Source organism: Syngnathus acus, chromosome 16, assembly GCF_901709675.1.
Source record: "Syngnathus acus chromosome 16, fSynAcu1.2, whole genome shotgun sequence".
NCBI lineage: Eukaryota > Metazoa > Chordata > Actinopteri > Syngnathiformes > Syngnathidae > Syngnathus > Syngnathus acus.
In genome coordinates, this window is record NC_051101.1 from 12702848 (window position 1) to 12719960 (window position 17113).

At 45.1% G+C, this 17113-nt stretch overlaps 1 protein-coding gene across 1 annotated transcript; it reads right to left on the reverse strand.

Moving 5' to 3' along the window:
* Positions 1 to 3754: 3754 nt before the first annotated feature.
* Positions 3755 to 16364, reverse strand: LOC119135785 (inactive phospholipase C-like protein 2). Its single transcript, XM_037273661.1, has 6 exons — positions 15488 to 16364; positions 9798 to 12281; positions 9526 to 9729; positions 7616 to 7691; positions 5036 to 5145; positions 3755 to 4912 (listed from the first exon to the last, which is right to left on the reverse strand). Exons 1-6 carry the CDS (start codon positions 15704 to 15706, stop codon positions 4697 to 4699), a joined length of 3309 nt encoding a protein of 1102 aa, XP_037129556.1. The 5' UTR covers positions 15707 to 16364; the 3' UTR covers positions 3755 to 4696.
* Positions 16365 to 17113: the final 749 nt, after the last annotated feature.

Consider the following 17113-nt stretch of genomic DNA (forward strand, 5'->3'; position numbering starts at 1 on the left):
AGATGCATGAGTGAAATGATACCCGATGCTTGTTTGCACACACAAATGCAAGCGATGTGTTTTTAGGGCTGAGCAAGCAAAATGAATTTGACTTTTTATTGGACTCTGCGGATTATTTCGAGTTGTTGTGTTAATTTCTATTGTGAAAGGTGGCAGTTTTTATGATCTACTGGAGTCATCACATTAATTACAGTATATCCCTTCCATACATTCGATTGTCTACATTATCGGAACGTACTGGACTTGTCAAGTGGGCCCAAGTACATTTTGGACTGGAGTAGTTTGAGGTGAACGTAGGTATGACTTTCATACTTCCTCCCTCAACGCGTTGTTTAGCGCATTGCTCATCGGGCTCGGTTCGCTCCATTAACACGGCGGCGTCGAGGTGACTTTAGCTGCTAATGAAAAACAGATGTGTCCGTTTAATAGTCTTAATAGCGTATGTGTGTGTGCCTCATTAAAACAGGAGGTCTGATGATGATGAGAGGCACCTAATGAATGAAGACAGACGTGTTTAGCGGCTTGTTGGCTCTATCATCTCGAGGTTTAGTGAGCTATCGAATGACGGGCTGGTCACTACTTTAAAGTCAGCCGCCTTGACGGGCAGCAATGGCTCTCACGTTTCCTTCATTTGGAAAAGTGCTGACTCAGCAGCAGGGAGGGGCAGGAGGTGAAGTGCCCCAACTCATTCGTTCACGTGAGCTTCTATGGCCCACAACTGATGCAGACAAGCTAATAGTCAGTTAACAGCCAGCAGCTTAACTGAGCAAACAACAGCTAATTATAATTGTATTCATTGGCGCACACGTCACTCACCGGACTAGGCTCCGCCTTCTAAATCCACAGTCACAGGTACTACAATGCGTAACATGAGTATGAGTTATCCAAACTTTGATATTGTTTTGTGTTGCTATTGTTAAAAGGAAAAAAGACTTTTCCTCTTGCTTGATTAATCGGTGGGATAATCGATAAAAGTTTTGATGGATGGAGCCCGAAATGTGATCATTCATTTCCTCGGTAAGCTGCAGTAAAAGGTCCAACTTTTTAGCTCATCATCACTTTTATTTGTTTTTGTCATATAATCTTTTGTTTGCTTTTTATTTTAATAAAGTACCATATGTTCATCATGACACTGCGATGGGAAGCTGCTGCAGTGAATTGTGGGAAAACGGCAGGTGCTATCAGCTCCCGGCTGAATAGAAAGAAATATGATTAGATTGAAAACTTATGAGCCGCCTTAGGGAGGGAGGGAGGGAGGGGGAAGTGGGGTGCTGCTACAGGGAGGGTAGGGGGGGCATACAGTTAAGAATTTCATAGGTACAAGCTGCCATCTAGTGGTCCAGATATGGAATTGCATGACAGACTGACAAATGCAGTTAATTCAATACAGTATAACAAATGGGTCAAAAAATAAAATATCTAAGAGACATGTCTCTTAACTTTTTAACATTTTGCCACAGAGAACTCAAAATGTAATTATAATTCTAAATTCAGTCCATTCTTTAGGTACACAAGATAGTTACACAATTAACAATATTTGTACAAAAAGTGTTTTGACATTTTAGTTTAGTCTTTCAAATTTTAATCGTCTTTAGTTTATATTTATTTAGTTTTACCACACAAATATTATGACTGCACGCTTTATTAGGTTAATTCATTCCATTCATTGGGTACAAAATCACATATATTGGTTATTTAGTTGAGCAAAAAATACACTGAAATTACGTACGTATTTAAATGTTAATTATATCTTTAGGTCTACTCAAACTACCGCCCACGCAACAATTAGTGGTGTAGTTGCATTGGCCGGTCATGGCCACTAGATGTCAGCAGTGCACCACTTAATAGTTGATTTGCTTGTGGCCAAGCCAGGGCTGGGAAAACGTTTGTACCATGTAACATTTTATTCACATTTTACGTGCAAGATATATCTATATCTATCCTATTTCACTAAATTATAAACCTATTTTTATAATTGTATTTCTATCTATATTTTAGCATTTACAGCTCTGAAAAACAATACTAGACCAAATATTGTAAATTAAGTAGTTGTAATTGCTGAATAAATATTTTTTGATAAATATATTTCAAGTCAAGAAATTTTGTGATAACGATTTCAATTAAAAAATATAATTGTGCCCCCCCCTCAATATTTCAAACACTTCATTGTTCAAAGAAATCATAGAATTTTGTCCAACTAAAATCCACTAACTTAATACTAACATAGTAGCAACCCCGTGACGTCATTGCTTTTCTTGTCTATGGTCTCATCTTTGCTAAAATTTCATAATCGATACGTGTTTGGCCTATGAAAACTAATAGCTCTTTCACCCTGGTCCAGACACGTTTTTGTCCTAATGATTGCGAGATGTGCTTTTAAGATATTGAGAAATGAAGTACTATAAAAATGCTAGACAGAAAACATGCACTGCTGCTTGTTTTATGTTTGTTTGGCTAGCGTCCAAATGGAACATTACAGGCTATCTTTTGAGGCGCCTGTCTGGCTTTTGGACTGTTCAACCTTTGGAGTGTTGGGGCGTTTCGCTTTTAAATTATTTGAATGGAATTTGCTATTTGTAGTATTTAACTTTTGAGGTGTATGGCTTTTGAGGGTTTTCTTTTAGGCATTTGATATTTGAGGCGTTTGACTTTTGTGGTCTGACTTTTGAGGTACTATTTTTTTTTTTAACCTTCATTTAACAAGGAGTGATTTTTATTGGTCTAACATTTCAAGGACAAAGGCAGTTGTTTTTTCCTGTCTGGAGAGCACCTCTGCGAGCGTCTTCCTTGGGATTATGACAGCGCGCCGGCTGCTGCCAGGCCTCTTAAGTGCTGCACAAGAGGGCTCGCTTGTACTCACTCCCAACACGTTTAGGGATGAGTTGAGCATGAATGCTTCCCAAAGAAAAGGCACGAATGCTGCAGCCCTCGCTTGACTGATTTTAAAGTATAATCTCACCAATGCTATTTGTTAGCCTCTCTATGGTGTTTTGTATCAGTAGTTAGCCTTAAGCTAATCAGCATTTGTATGCTTCAAGACACCACACAGCAGATGTGTTTTTAACAATGCTTTTTATTTATTTTTTTACCAACTGATTGCTAATCAGTTAAAATGCTAATTATTTCCCTCCATTCTGCAATCAGAAACGCACCACGGCACTGAAAGACAGCCTTGTTTGTGGCATTGTTGTTATTAGATCTGCACAAGTGAACATTTATAAACTCAAAATATGTTGCCAGCAGCCAGCTGCACCCTTCAACTGACCACGATTGTGTAATTAGGCAGTTTGATCTCAGCAGTGGAAACATCTTCCAACTTCTAGAAGCTAACAAGAGGGAATTATCATCTTGGTCCACATTGAATAAGTTGTACATTGTGTTTATGAACTTGGCAAACCGATCCAAGAACAGTACTGGGCACTACCAAAGTAAAAAGGGTCCACATACGTATTAACCTAATGCAGAATGTCCACTGGTGGTTCTGCACATGCACTTGCTGGTTGCTTAGAAATCTTTCCCGTCACACTTGTTCACATAGTACATATACATATATATATATATATATATATATATATATATATATATAGGTGTTACCTTTCAGTGCCGGCGTCAAGAAGAAGAAAGCTTTCAAATCCAACCCCTTTGTCTTAACTGATGCCTTTTTTTTCCTTTATATATATATATATATATATATATATATATATATATATATATATATATATTTTTTTTTATAAAATAAATCTTTTTTTTTTCCAACCCAGGTAGTAGTAAAAGGGGGTGGGGGGGAGTAACAGGTATCTCCATATATACACATCAGGTTTGCTTGGCACGCAACAAGTTCAGGAATGTAAACATTTCTTCCCATCACATTCACTATTGTGCTTTAAGGAATATCTCGGAATACGTGTGTGCGCGCGCGTGTGTGTGTGTGTGTCCAGAACGCAAAGAACTTCACCAGGCACCAATGCAATAAAATTCATAAACTTTGCGAATCTTGTGCGGGAGAAACGGGGGAGTTTAGGCAAGTACAATGTTTTTACGATCATCGTGTACGGCGTAACCTTGATGGTCCATCGACCTGAAAAGTCGTAACATTTTGGAGCTACTCCAGACATTTCAGGTAATTCTTTTTGGCCCATGATCAAAAATTGGAATAGACATTGCACCTCAAGTCAAAAGACGAAACTTTCAGAAAATCTCGTAAAACTCATAAGACGTAAAAATCAGATGGGATTTCTGCAAAACCACGTGAGACTTTTACAAAAACCTTGAGAGATTTTTGCCAAAGTACCATGTGGCAAATCACACGAGACTCCCACTAAATTACGTGAAGCTAAAATCCCACAAGTCTTCTGCTAATATCTCTGCAGAATTCTAAATGCTAAAATCCAGTGAGGAAAATTCCGCAAGACTTCATCGGTTTTATCCCCGCCCACTCCGCCCAGCAACTGCTGTGTTAGCTTCTTAAGCTAGCCGCAAACTGGTTAACCGCAAACTGGCTAGCCTCCTGTTAGTTTTTCCTGAGGTTGGTGGTCAAACTTCAGGATACTACCGTACAGGCCCGATGACGTCGTTAACGCAGGCCGAGCGTTTTCTTATGGAATTTAAGTGTCGCTTTCCTCAGGACAAATACCTGAAGATTATTCAGCGGCTACGTCTGGTAGGTGAAAATCTTTGGTGGAATGCGAGATGGACGTCAAATGTCGTCTTGGTCATCGTCGTCGTCTGTGAGCTCCGCCTCGGCCGTGGCCTTCTCGGGAATGGCCTCCATACTGCGCCGGCTACTTTTGGAGTCGGACGAGCCGCTCGCCGGTCGTCCTTTGCCAAGGTCGCACGTCAGTGCGGCGTAATGAATCTGCTTCAGGTTCTCCTGCACTTCGCCGCGGGCGTGTTTTAGGAGGTCCGCCTGGCCCTGAAGGCAGAGAACAATAGAAATGTTTTTGGTAGCCAAACTGACCTTATCACTGTCAGTACATCATGACGTTGCTTTAATAAATAAATAAAAAAAGAAGACAATTGTGAATGAAGGAGTCACCTTGAGGATGGTAATGTTCCACGTGAAGCTCTCCACGGCCTTATGAAGCTTGCGACCCTTCAGACCTTCCTTCACCGCCAAGTCACGGAGGTTCTGGTGGAACTGCATAGCTGAGACACCAATCAACATGAGATGGGAGAACTTTTTTTATTAACCATTTTTTTATTCCCTCATCCAGAACTGGCTGCACCTGCTGAGCCGAGGCTTTGCTGTAGTCGGTATGAAATGTGATTTGAAATGCCTTCATTGAAAAGGCATCATTTCAAGCTATTGTTTTTCAAAGTATTGCCAGCCCCCGCGGGAACCTTTGAGTGTGTAACCGAGAGCTAAACTGCACTCTGAGCGAATGAACATTGGAGGGGAGACGTCCTTCTGCTCTGTGTGTGTGTGTTTTTTAATGGCCCAGACTGTTATTGCTTTTTTTTTACAACCTCCAGTTGGAACGCAAGTGAGGCGGGGTCTTAAGAGGCAGTAAAGTCAAAGGAACAAACGTAACGTTAATGTACACAGTCGGTCGGGCAAGGTGATGACGATGACGTTGGATGAAGAGGAATGAAGCCTCGGTGGCGTTTGAGCGTGCTTGACGTTTGCTAGCTTACGAGGTTCTGGCGGGCGGGCGGGCACGCAACCTACATATTATCGGCGGCTTCTGCCCTCAGCTGGAATCGAGGCTCCTCGTGGGTCCTGTTGGTGCCGTTGCCATGGAAACACGAGAAGACAGAGGGGGGGAATAATCCGTGGGGCGTTTCCCCCGACTGACGTGAAACGCTGAATGACATCACGCCAGCGCCTCTTTACCGCGCATTTCCAATTCCGTCTGTCTGCACGTGATGACGACAAGACGCGAACGTAACACACGTATATGTAGGGGGGTTGCCTAGCAACACTGGACAGAATCTGGCAGGAGCACAGCGGGAGGAGGGAAGATCCTTCTTTTCCTGAAGGGTGACTGCGCAAGGACAGCAGACGGACAGTTGAACGCAAACTCGGGAATTGCAACTAGACTATCTGGAAAATGAAGGGTCCGAACAAGCGCGCCCAGACAATTTTGGTTTGAAGCAGCCATTTTAGGGTCATTTTCAAACTCAACAATGAACAATGCCACTACAAGTCCAAAGTGGGAATCCGCCTGTGTGTCTTTGTTTTCATCTGTGGTCTATTTTAGTCATGTGTCCTTTTCATAATTGTTTTATTTAAAAAAATAAAATAAAATAAAAAGACCTTTCCAGTCATGCTTCAAAGACCAACTTGTCAACTATGCAGAAGCCGGGGGGATTTTTTTTTCTCTCTCAGCCCCCCAAACCACTTCCAGTGAGCAGCATGAGAGTTGGTACTGGTAGGCATTTTCTAAACTTAGCAGAGCCACAAAAGCAATGCCTGCAAAGAGTCAGGAAGTCTGCACTATTTCAAGACAACTTTCACCCTTCAAAGACTCTGGATTTCTATCGATTCTGTGTCTATCCAATTTATTTCTCAATTTATTTTAAAAGCAGTGCCTGGAAGCGAGAAACCATTTTGTGCTATGTGAATATTAGATGAACTTGGATCTAATTAATCTACCCTGAATTTTATTTGACTGTGGAAAATGGGACGTTTGCTAGCGAGCGCCGCAGGTAGACGAGTTCCCCCATGTTGAGACCACACGCGCGCTCAAATTGCTCAGAGACGAGAAGCTTTTGTTTTGGGATTTTGGCTCACAGTAAAAGAGAAGGACAACCAGTTTTGTTTGTTTTTGCAGGCAGAATATGAATGAATGATTACAAGCGAGTGATTTGGGGGATTTAGCTGTGTTTGTCTTTTGATTTACCAACAGGCCCTGTCTGGTCGCGGCCACCCACTTCCTACACAACACAATTCATACACTCCCAAAGTGAGTAGATGTGGTTGCAACCTTCACTATCTGTTCTAATCTGATTTGACTTTATGAAGATAAATATTGGGGTTTTTTTCCCCAATGCGTATGTTTGTATTCACACTTCAGCAAGGATTCGTGTTTGCTCATAAACGCCGTGACCGCCAAAGCAGCACTTTGTCAACAGGAGTTGGCACATTTTGTGTGCGTGCGTGTGCGCGTGTTACAATAACAGTTACATCACATCCTGGAGTGCTCCGCAAGATGTTAAGCAGCAGCGGAAGAGGAGCTCCAACTAACAGCTTGTTTAGCTTGAGATATCCTCAATTATTTTGAGGATATTGCTCGGCCTTGAAAAACACGAGGCTGGCCCAAAATATCGCTGACTGTTGTTACTTTGCGGAAATAAACTAGGGATGTTCGATATCCACTCTTTTTTTCCAGACCGAGTACTCAATTAAGTAGACGCCGATACCAATTCTAAGTACCGATACCACTTGTATTTTGATACATAAGATTTTTTTGTTTTTAAACTTGACCTATATATATATATATATATCTCTCCTAATACCAAATTTCCTTAAAATCGCTTGAAATGAATGTTAATTTTATATTCTTCTAATTTCTAGTTACCAGCCTTATCTACCTTGAAATTTGGTACCGATACTAAAACCTGCTATCGGTACTGGCCCGTCCCTCAAATAAACCAAATGTAGCTTAATCCTTACCGGCTTTTTGGGTTTGGAGGATCCGTTCGTAGACCCCGTCAGAGTTCTCCAGAAGAGTCTTGCTGGTCTGGATCACCTGGCACCAAGACACACACACACACAGAGCATTCACATTAGCCACATGGTCACGCTGTGGTTTTCAGGAATCTTTTGCGCATGGGAGGTCTCTCCGAAAAAGACAGCAGCCACTATTACAGGAAGGCCCGCGTGGGCGAGGTCGCAAAAGCCTGAAATTAAAGGGAAAGCAGACAGGAGGGACTTTTCTATTAAAAGCCTCGCTCGCGTCTGGAGGGCTGAAATGCAGACGCGACTGGCTTTGAGCAGACAAAATGTGGCTCTTGGGGTAATTTTAGCAAGTCAAACGGCAGGGTGAGTCATGGCGAGATGCTAAGTTTAGCTGTGACGCCGCAGGCAGACGCTTGCTTACGGGGCGGCGTGAATTCTTCAACAAACGACAAAACGCAATGGAACACGAGTCTGATTGCAATCCCGGCGTTCGATTTCGGGGTGAAAATAAATGTGCTGCAACACCACGTTCATTTCCCAACATGTGTGCAATCGGTTTATTAGCAAAGTTTGCGAGTTTCCTTAAAGCACACAGTATAGTGTTTTTTTTTTGTTTTTTTTTAATGACGATGATAATTTTGTCGCAGCACGGCAAAGCCCCGCCGGTGCAATCGTGGCGACGCCGCAGCTGCAGTAAAAACCTGCTCATTGCTGAGGTGGCGCACGCTGTCATTACCTCCCCCAGGGTGGAATCAAATGGCCATGTGATTTATTTTAAGATGCTGCTTCCATCTTCCACCCAGACAAAATACAGGGCCCCCTTTTTTTTTTTCCTCCAAGTGGTTTGGGAAGTGTCTGCTTATCTTGCCACAGCCAATCCTGCAGGTGCTTTTTTTTTTTTTTTTTTTAACTTTTACAAAGTGTGAAAATCAATTATCTGCTCAAAACATAATATTCACTGACCTTGTTTATTAACAAAGACATTTTGCTCAAATTAAATTAATTAAATTCTATTTTAATTAATTAAAATTAATTAATTAATTAAAAATAAATTTTATTTAGTATATTACTTTCGAGGTGCACACGCAACGCAGCGTATATCCGCACATCTGAGTGGCAAACACATTTGCATTCCCCTTTGCAGTGCAGCTTTTATTCCCCATAAAAGACTTCTTTTTATAGAGAACTCTGGGGTCAGACCCAGATTCTCTTCCCGCCAATTAGGAAGCAGAACAGTCCGTCCCCACGGTGGGCCCGTCACACACAGCCCAGTGTGTCCTAATGATCCCCCACATTATTTACAGCGCTCTTAGTTTTCATGAGGTTGGTGGTTGTGCTGGGCAAATACCTGACACGCACACACACTCTCTTCCCCCTGAACTCAATTGTCCTCTTTCCGTCACAAGCAATTACCTCGGCGAGGGTCACCTTAACAAGCGCGCGTTACGTAATAACAAATAAAAAAAAGCTAAACAGGCCCGTGCTGCGCATTTGATTAGCTGCTAAATTATTCAGCGGCGACGACTGACAACAACATCCGCTCGTCTAATGTGCCAAGAGGCTCTGGAAGGAATTCAGCAGTGCGTAACAAAATAAAAAAAAATAGATTAAAAAAAAAAAAAAATGGGAGACGGGGGAAGCCGAGTGTGTTGCGTAACGCGCGGGTATTGATTTTATTACTTAACAGCAGCGGCTGCGCTATTAACTCGCCAAGGCCGCGTGTCCCCGCAAAAATCAAGCTATTGATGTGAACGCTGCTGACGCTGATTATTTTTCCATGCTGGTGGTGAGCCAAAAAGAAAATCAAAACTCAAACGCATTCATGTCCGTCCATTTCTTACAATGCTCTTTGCTAGAGAATAAAAAGTCATTCTTTTAAAACTATCATATTCGACTGGACTCACCAGGTCATAAGTGGTGACCACCTTTTTGAGGACCTCTGGCAGTAAACCTTGAGGCTCCATGACTGGATAGTGGTCAGCCAGGTTGAAGAGTAGAAGGGGTCCGCTGTCCTGCGCGCTAAGTCGCGGGGACAGCGCCAGGATGCACTGCTTGAGATTAGCCACCGCCGAAAGGCCGCACAGTTCTTTAAAGGACACCACGGCGTTCTGCGGAAAGAGTTTTAGAAACCATTACTTTGGTGTCACCTTGAGGAGTGGACTCAACCAAATCGGACCTGCATGTTTTCTCGGAGGTCCGTGGCCTCCCTCAGCGGCGGAGTGGCCGTCTTGAAGACGTCGTCCAGCGCCTTGACGAGCAGCACCCTCATGCTGGCGTACTCCCGGTTCTTCTTGGCCTTGCGCACCGACAGGCCTCTCTTGTGGGGCTTGCCGCCTCCCCTCCGGTTGGTGATGGCCACGTGGACGAAGAGCAAGGTGTGCGGCAAGACCTCGCCCGTCAGCGACTGCAGCGGGATGTGGCGGAAACCCGCTTGCAGGCACTCGAAAGGGATGGTGTACTGGCCGATGAACTCGTCGCCGATGTAGTCGTCGTCCAGCACCACGAAGCGAACCATGGCCAGTTCGGGCAGGTTGATTTGAAACTCGAAGCTCTCGTCGAAGAGCGGGTTGTCCCCGTTCTGGTTGACCGTCTTAGTCCTTTGCTCGGCGCAGTCGGCGGGGATGCCGTGGATCTCCACGTAGACGTACGGGTCCACCACGTCCCCTTTGGCGCCCGAGCCTTTGGGTTTGGGAAAGTTCTGCCCGCTGATGATCTTAATGTGCAAGAGTTGCGGCGATACGCCAGGCACGGAATCTTTTGTGTTGGCACTGAAATAGGACACCTGCTCGCGCATAATGGACGGCCGCAGGACGTAGCCGCAGTTCCCGTTCTGGCGGAACCAGCCGATGTTCAGGTCCATCATCAGACCCGGAGTCTGGTAGTTCATCGCCACGATCTGGCAACCGCACTTCCAGAAGTCCTGCGGGTTCATGTTGCTGGAGTCGATCCGCATGGGACTCGGGTAAACCCGGGCCAGGAACTTCTTGTTGTAGTTGACAAAGTCCCCGGGAAAGTCGCTGGCGCAGCGGCCGGCGAAGACCTCGTTGAAGGAGCAGAGCTCCCAATGCTTCTGGCCTTGGAAGGACGTCGGGAAGTCCTTGAACTCCACCGACTTGCACAAGGTGACCAGGTCGGAAAGGTCCTTTGAGAGCTGGAACTTCTTAGGCGCGGCCGTCTGTTGTTCCGGCGAGTCGATGCTCATTCTCTGCGACATCTCGGCGCCCTCGTCCTCGTCCGTCACCTCGCCCTCGTTGGCGGTGCAGTTAGTTCCGAGTTTCTTGCCCTTCAGCAAGATCTTCCCCTTCAGATCGGCGGGGGACGGGAGGTAGCAGTCGTCGGGTTTGGGGGGATCCAGGCTGAGCTTATCCCCCAGGATCTTCTTCAGGTGCTGAAACATGACCTTCTGCTGCATCAAAGAGCAGTGGTTCTCCAAACACAGGATCAGCGGGAACTCCGACGCCACAAAGGCGTACTTGTTGACCACGTCGATGACGCTGCGAAACACAATCTGAGAGGTCATGGTGTGACCCGTGTATATGACCGGCTCGTTCTCGGGTCCGTCCCAGACGTCCAACTCCACGCTGCGACAGCCCATTTTCAGTGCGCGGATGTAACCCGTCACGTCTGAAGGACCCCTGAACTGATCTTCTATCAGGTACGTGTTGTGAGATGCGTTGATGTAGTAGTGGGACAAGGGCTGCTTCATGTCTTGGCACACCGTTTTGTGCTCCGGGTCGAATATGTGGCACTCGGGCGACAGAAGGTAGTTAGTGAAGCCGTCCAGAGAGAGCCAGCCTCTGAGCCGACCCTCTTTGGATGGCTCGTACTTCTGGATGACCTCGGCGCTGGTGTCCTCGCTGACTTGCGCCATGCCTTGCTCCGCCTCCAGGAAAATCATCAAATCCTTGGTGTCCAAAAACTCCTTGTTGCTGGAGAACTGGACAAAGAGGAAATAGATTTCCGGCCTGGTGCAGAGGTCGTGGAAGACCTCGATGAACTCGTCTCTCGTCACCTGAGAGCCCGCCTTGTCCTTGACTTTGTGGAGCTCTTTGAACTTGAGCTCGATTTTCACATTTTTAAGTCCCGGGTTCAACTTTTTGACCAGCTGCACAGCAGCGCAAATGGTTATTTGTTGACTGTTGTCGCCGCGCGCTTCGCTGAAAAGTTCACCCAGCCACGACGAACGCATGTTATTCTGAGTGCTCTCGATCATGTTCAGCGTATGCTTCCCGTAGGAGATCAGATACCTCAAGCCGGTAATCCAGGTGTTGGCTACGTCGGCGGTATTGGCCACCAAGTCCAGCGACTCGTAGTTCTCGCCAAAGATAACCGAGAAGGCGCAGTCCTCCGAGATCTGGTCGTAAGTCCCGTTGGTTCGAAAAGTGTCCGTGTTCTTCCCCGTGCGAACCTCCTTGATGGACTTGACGTCGATTTTGGCCTTGTCCGACTCCTTCTTGGAGGGCTCCCAACGTAGGGACTGCATGTCGGCGTCCAGAAGGAAGTAGCGGTGGTAGACGCGCGAGTTGGAGCGCACCTTCTTCAGCTCGGAGCCTTCCACCATGGCGGTGATGCAGTCGCTGGCGCTGCTCATCTTCTTCTCGGTGGGCATGCTGCTGAACGACACCGTCTTCTTCCTCTCCTTACGCTGTCTCGACGAATCCTGGGAAGTTCAGAAAAAGAATGAGCTGCCTGGCATCAGACCGGACCGGCGCCGCAAAAAAATGGCCAATTTCAGCAAGGTGAAAAATAGGGTTAAAGAAAAAAATAAATAAAATAATAAAAATAAATCACACCTTCCACTTTATTATATTAGGTCACCTAGGAATTTTTCAAAATTGTTGAGGGAAGAAAAGAAAAAAAAAAAAGCGTGACACGTCTGCTTTAAGGCATGAAATCACATCCAAAAGCGCCGCCAGCCTAGTCGCCTCCTGAACTGTGAACATATTTTGTGCTTCCGACTTCAGCCGTGGACCACAAGTACCTGTCAATGTGCATTACCGGGAAGTTCCCTTCCGGAGAGAAAAAGTTGCCCACACGAATCGACTCAAAGTCTCCAGGCAGCGTTGACATTTTCAGTGAACTCTTTTTTTTTTTCCCCTCACTTTTTTATATTTATTATTTCCCTATCGTCGCTGCAGCAGCAGCAAGTTCAACATGAGGGCAAACTTTTATGGAGTTCAGAAAGCCAGACTTGTACGTCATGTGAGGAAATAATGGTGCCCGTAAAAACTCGAGTGACATCGTGACTGAAATGTTCCCATGTTAAAACTTCATTATGCTGCAGTCTGCTTTTTTTTTCAGCTCATTTCCATTTGTGTGTTTGAAGTCACAAAAACTTAACACAAACTGGCAAATGTGTATGAATGCATGAGCAGACATAATCCTTACGAGTCGGGCAAAAGCATGCGAGCGAGTCAAAGCAGCGGCGTGGCGTGCTAATGACTCGTGTCTACTTCCTGTAGATTAACCTCCGCTTCCTTAGGTCAAGTATTTTTTCTCTGCCGTCTCACCCATTTGCTCGATCCAAGGAATCCTTTCCCTTTAATTTCTAGAGCAATTTTCTTTTTTTTTTTTTTAAAAGGCCGGGGGCCATTTGAGCAATCCAGGAAATGGAAGGGTGAGGCGAGCGACACTTGTGTAACTCTGTTACACTTCATCTGACGCAAGAATAAGCAATGTGCACACATCTGCAACGGCTGGAAGAATTTCTCCGACGTGCCAGCCACCTGGGGTCGGGGCCGAGAGGCTTTCTCGAGGCTTGGAAATCAATTGAAAAAACACACGGCGTCTTGTGCGGGATAAACAAAACACCTGTGTCTTCTCGGAGCCCAGACGTGACTGTCACATGAGATGAGACAAGAGTCGGTTGTGTGACTGGCTTATGAATGCTCAATGTGGATGTCTTTCCACAGCGTCGGCATGAATGGACAAGAGGGGGGCACTACCCAATCAGATGGGAGCTAGCGGCGATGATATGTTTCCCATGATAAACAAAAAAGGGAAATAAATAACCGTGTTCAAATTCTTCTCAAGAAAAAGGTGTTACATTCGCCACGCCGCAGAGAAGTGTGAGTAACAACGCTGACACACGCTGGCTGTCAAAAGGTTTAAATTAAAAAAAAATGAAAAATGACAACAAAAAATGAAAACATTCTCACCGTAACACTTTAAAGCGTTTTTATTTCGTTTTGAGGGCTTTAGACAGCTAGCTAGTAAGCTAACCGCGCGCCAAAAACGCACGGGCTAGCCGCTGATGCTAACAAACCTACTCTTTCTTCTATAGCGGGGCAATTAATGCCACACTTTATAGGGTGCCTTTTAGTTTTAGTGAAAAAGGATAAATACATTTCAACTGGCGTGAGCTGAAATGCAAAGGAGGCTATCATCACGATCACAAGACACCTGCTAATTTGCAACTGCTTAACGCCGCCAGCCAGATGGACCAGTTCTGTGTTTCCATCGCAAAGTGTAAATACGCCACGGGGCCGGGTAAACATTTAACACTGTTTTTTCAAACAGTCTTGAAAACAGACCCAAAAAAAATCCAGTTTCACTGACATGTCTAAAATGGTTAAAAAGAGAGAAACGTGGAAACAAAAGGCCACCATGGAGAGCAGGAAAAAAGCCAATGCGTCCATTTGTTCCTTTAACGCTGGGATCAATGAGAAGATGATGTTTATTTTAAATAGCCGGAGGCTAAAAGTGACTTGACAGCTGCCGAGCACACAATGCAAAATGAGGGTGATTCAAGACTGACTGGTTTGCGGCAGTTTAAAGGAAAACAAGCGATATGTCCCGCGGTGTTTGGTTTGGTGCGGACCATCGTAATTATCATGGTAAATATTGGGACGCTGATGCCGTCCAGAAAAGACAAAAAGTGAACGCTGTGTATCCAAAATGACAAAATGAAATCCACAAATTTATCAAAACAAAATTTAAACACCAGGGAAATAATGGACAATAAATAACTCGTGATGTTTCTCCATCGGCGTTGGAAAAGCCAAGGGCCGCAAAAGCACGCTCGGATTTGAAAAGTGTTTCACAGTGCATATCAATTATCTTCCGCGCTGATTCACAGGGGTGCTCGATGGCGTCGTGTGATTATGGGACTCTTGTTTTGTTTTGGTTTTCAGGCCACTGAGCATTGTGAATATGCTGGGTAAGAAAAATAGAAAAACAGTGTTTCAACGCATGGCGGCGACAATGCCACACGTGGGAACTACTGGACCGGAACGAGAGAAGTCATAATGTTATTTTTTTAACTACCACTCCTTTCTCTTCCATAAAGTAGTGCTGATCCATGTAACGTCAACTGTGAGTGTTTCTTGAACCAATCATATTCTCTCCGTTTTTTTTGTCTTCTGAAAAAAGGCAACATCAATCATGCCTGGAGGAATCTGCAGAAAATATTCTGAATCCCTCCAGAGAATGATGTATATTATTCTGGTTTTCGAGATGTCATTTGATAAATAATGATGTTAATACTGTTGTGTGTAGTATTGATTAGCAACCATATTGTGGTTTCCCTAAGAAATTGATAGTTGGGTTCCCACTGGAGGGATAAATGCATGGTCCAATACTGTTAAAAAGTCATTTGTACACCACGTTTTTTTTTTTTTTTTTTAATGCTGAGTCTTGTGGTATCAAACTTAGCATTAGCTGATGGAAACGTCTGCATGGGGTTACGACACGCGGAAGGCTCCACTCCTACATGCTGTCATCCCTGTTTGGCAATCTGAAATGACTGATGTTTGCAAAATAATCAAAGTACACAATGTACTACTGTAAAAAGCCCATTTGGTGTATCAGGGTGTGTATTGGAAATCATTCAAATATGTTTTAATGAGCTTCCATATTTCCACTCACCTTGATGATACTGCTCCTACGGGGCATGTCTGCCTTGTTGTCGGGCTCGACGGAGGCTTCCACGCTGTCACTACCTTGGTCGACCATGTTGTCTTCACACATGCCACAGTCGCCGTTCGACACCGAGCCCTCGCCGGGCATCTTCACAGCCGCTTGCACGCCCACCTCGGCCCCCGCGTGATCCAAGAGGCTGACGCCGTCCTCCTCGAACTCCGCCATGGACGCACACACACTCACTCAGTTCCGAAAAAAACCTCCTGGTTCGGATTTAATCCGATTTCCTGGTTAGGAACATCCGCGCGAGGTGTTTCTGCTGCCGCTGCTTCTCGATCATCCGCAGCCGGGTGCTCGGAGGTGCCGCGCGGCTAGCAGGGAAGGCGTGTGCGCGGGGAGACGGCGGCGGAACCACTGGTGGTGTCGGTACACGACACCGTGACATTGGATCGCAAGGGTAGCGAGCGGTTTAGACAAATTGCAAGGCAGACGGTTGTCTTTCAATGGTAAAACCGCCGCCGTTCGACTCACCGGGGGATCTCCAGTTCATCGGTGGCGGGGTAGTTCTCCATTTGAGGGGGGAGGCGGCGGCGGCGGCGGTGCGTTAACAGCTGCTCCGGCTACTGAGTGCCGCTTAGCTACCTAGCCAGCTACCTAGCCAGTCAGCTAAGAGAGTTAGCCAACTTGACAACTTCTGGGTGTTTGAAAAAAAATCTCCTTCCAAAAACAAGGGAGACCACTACCAGCTCGGAGGGGGGCGGGGGGCTTCCCTGGACTCTGTATCCGGGAAATGTGCAAGCAGCCGTTGTACGTTTGAACCGCAACTACCACAATTTATTCGTTCACGCGCCAGCAACTTGTGTCGTCTCGTGAACGCGCGCCGGTCGGCAAAACTAGAATGTGCTGTCAATCAAAACTCATTGTTATTGTTGATTTTTTTTTTTTTTTTTTTTTTTTAAAGTGCAGCAAATAAGATCAGACCTATTTGACTGTAATGAGTTTGTCATTCAATGCATGACACACACTGCGCTACAACCATAAAATAAAAACTTCTCTGACATCGTGGCAGCAGCCTCACGTTGATGTTGTTGCTAATGAGAAAAGAAATACACTTGCATCAGTTAACAAATTAATGTTGTCGTTTTCTGATGGAGAAAAGAGAGTGGCACCAAATAACATCAGCATCGAGCATCAACACACGAAATGCATAATCAGCGATGATCTTGCATGACAGCTACCAAAGAACTTTCTCGTCTCATCACAACGCAATGATGAACACAATGAAGAACAGAGCACATAAAGCATCCAATCAGACGACATGATGTTACTCTGCATGACTTCATACATTTATGCATAGGCCACTGGTTCACATCCAGCAAAACAAATACTGGACTGTATGGAATCTCTGCAGAGGCAGCGTGAGGGGGGACACAACTGAGGGGTTAGACAACAGTGCCATCTGCCGGTCAGCAAGGATTAGCGACGTCAATGTACATACATTTGATTAAATTTGTTGAAGTATGTAAAAGGCAACGCTTTCCGACAAAAATAATTTCTCCTTACGATGTTTTTCGCACATTTTGAATATTATATTTCTTAAATTAATTACGGTGATTATTCACTGAATTCATG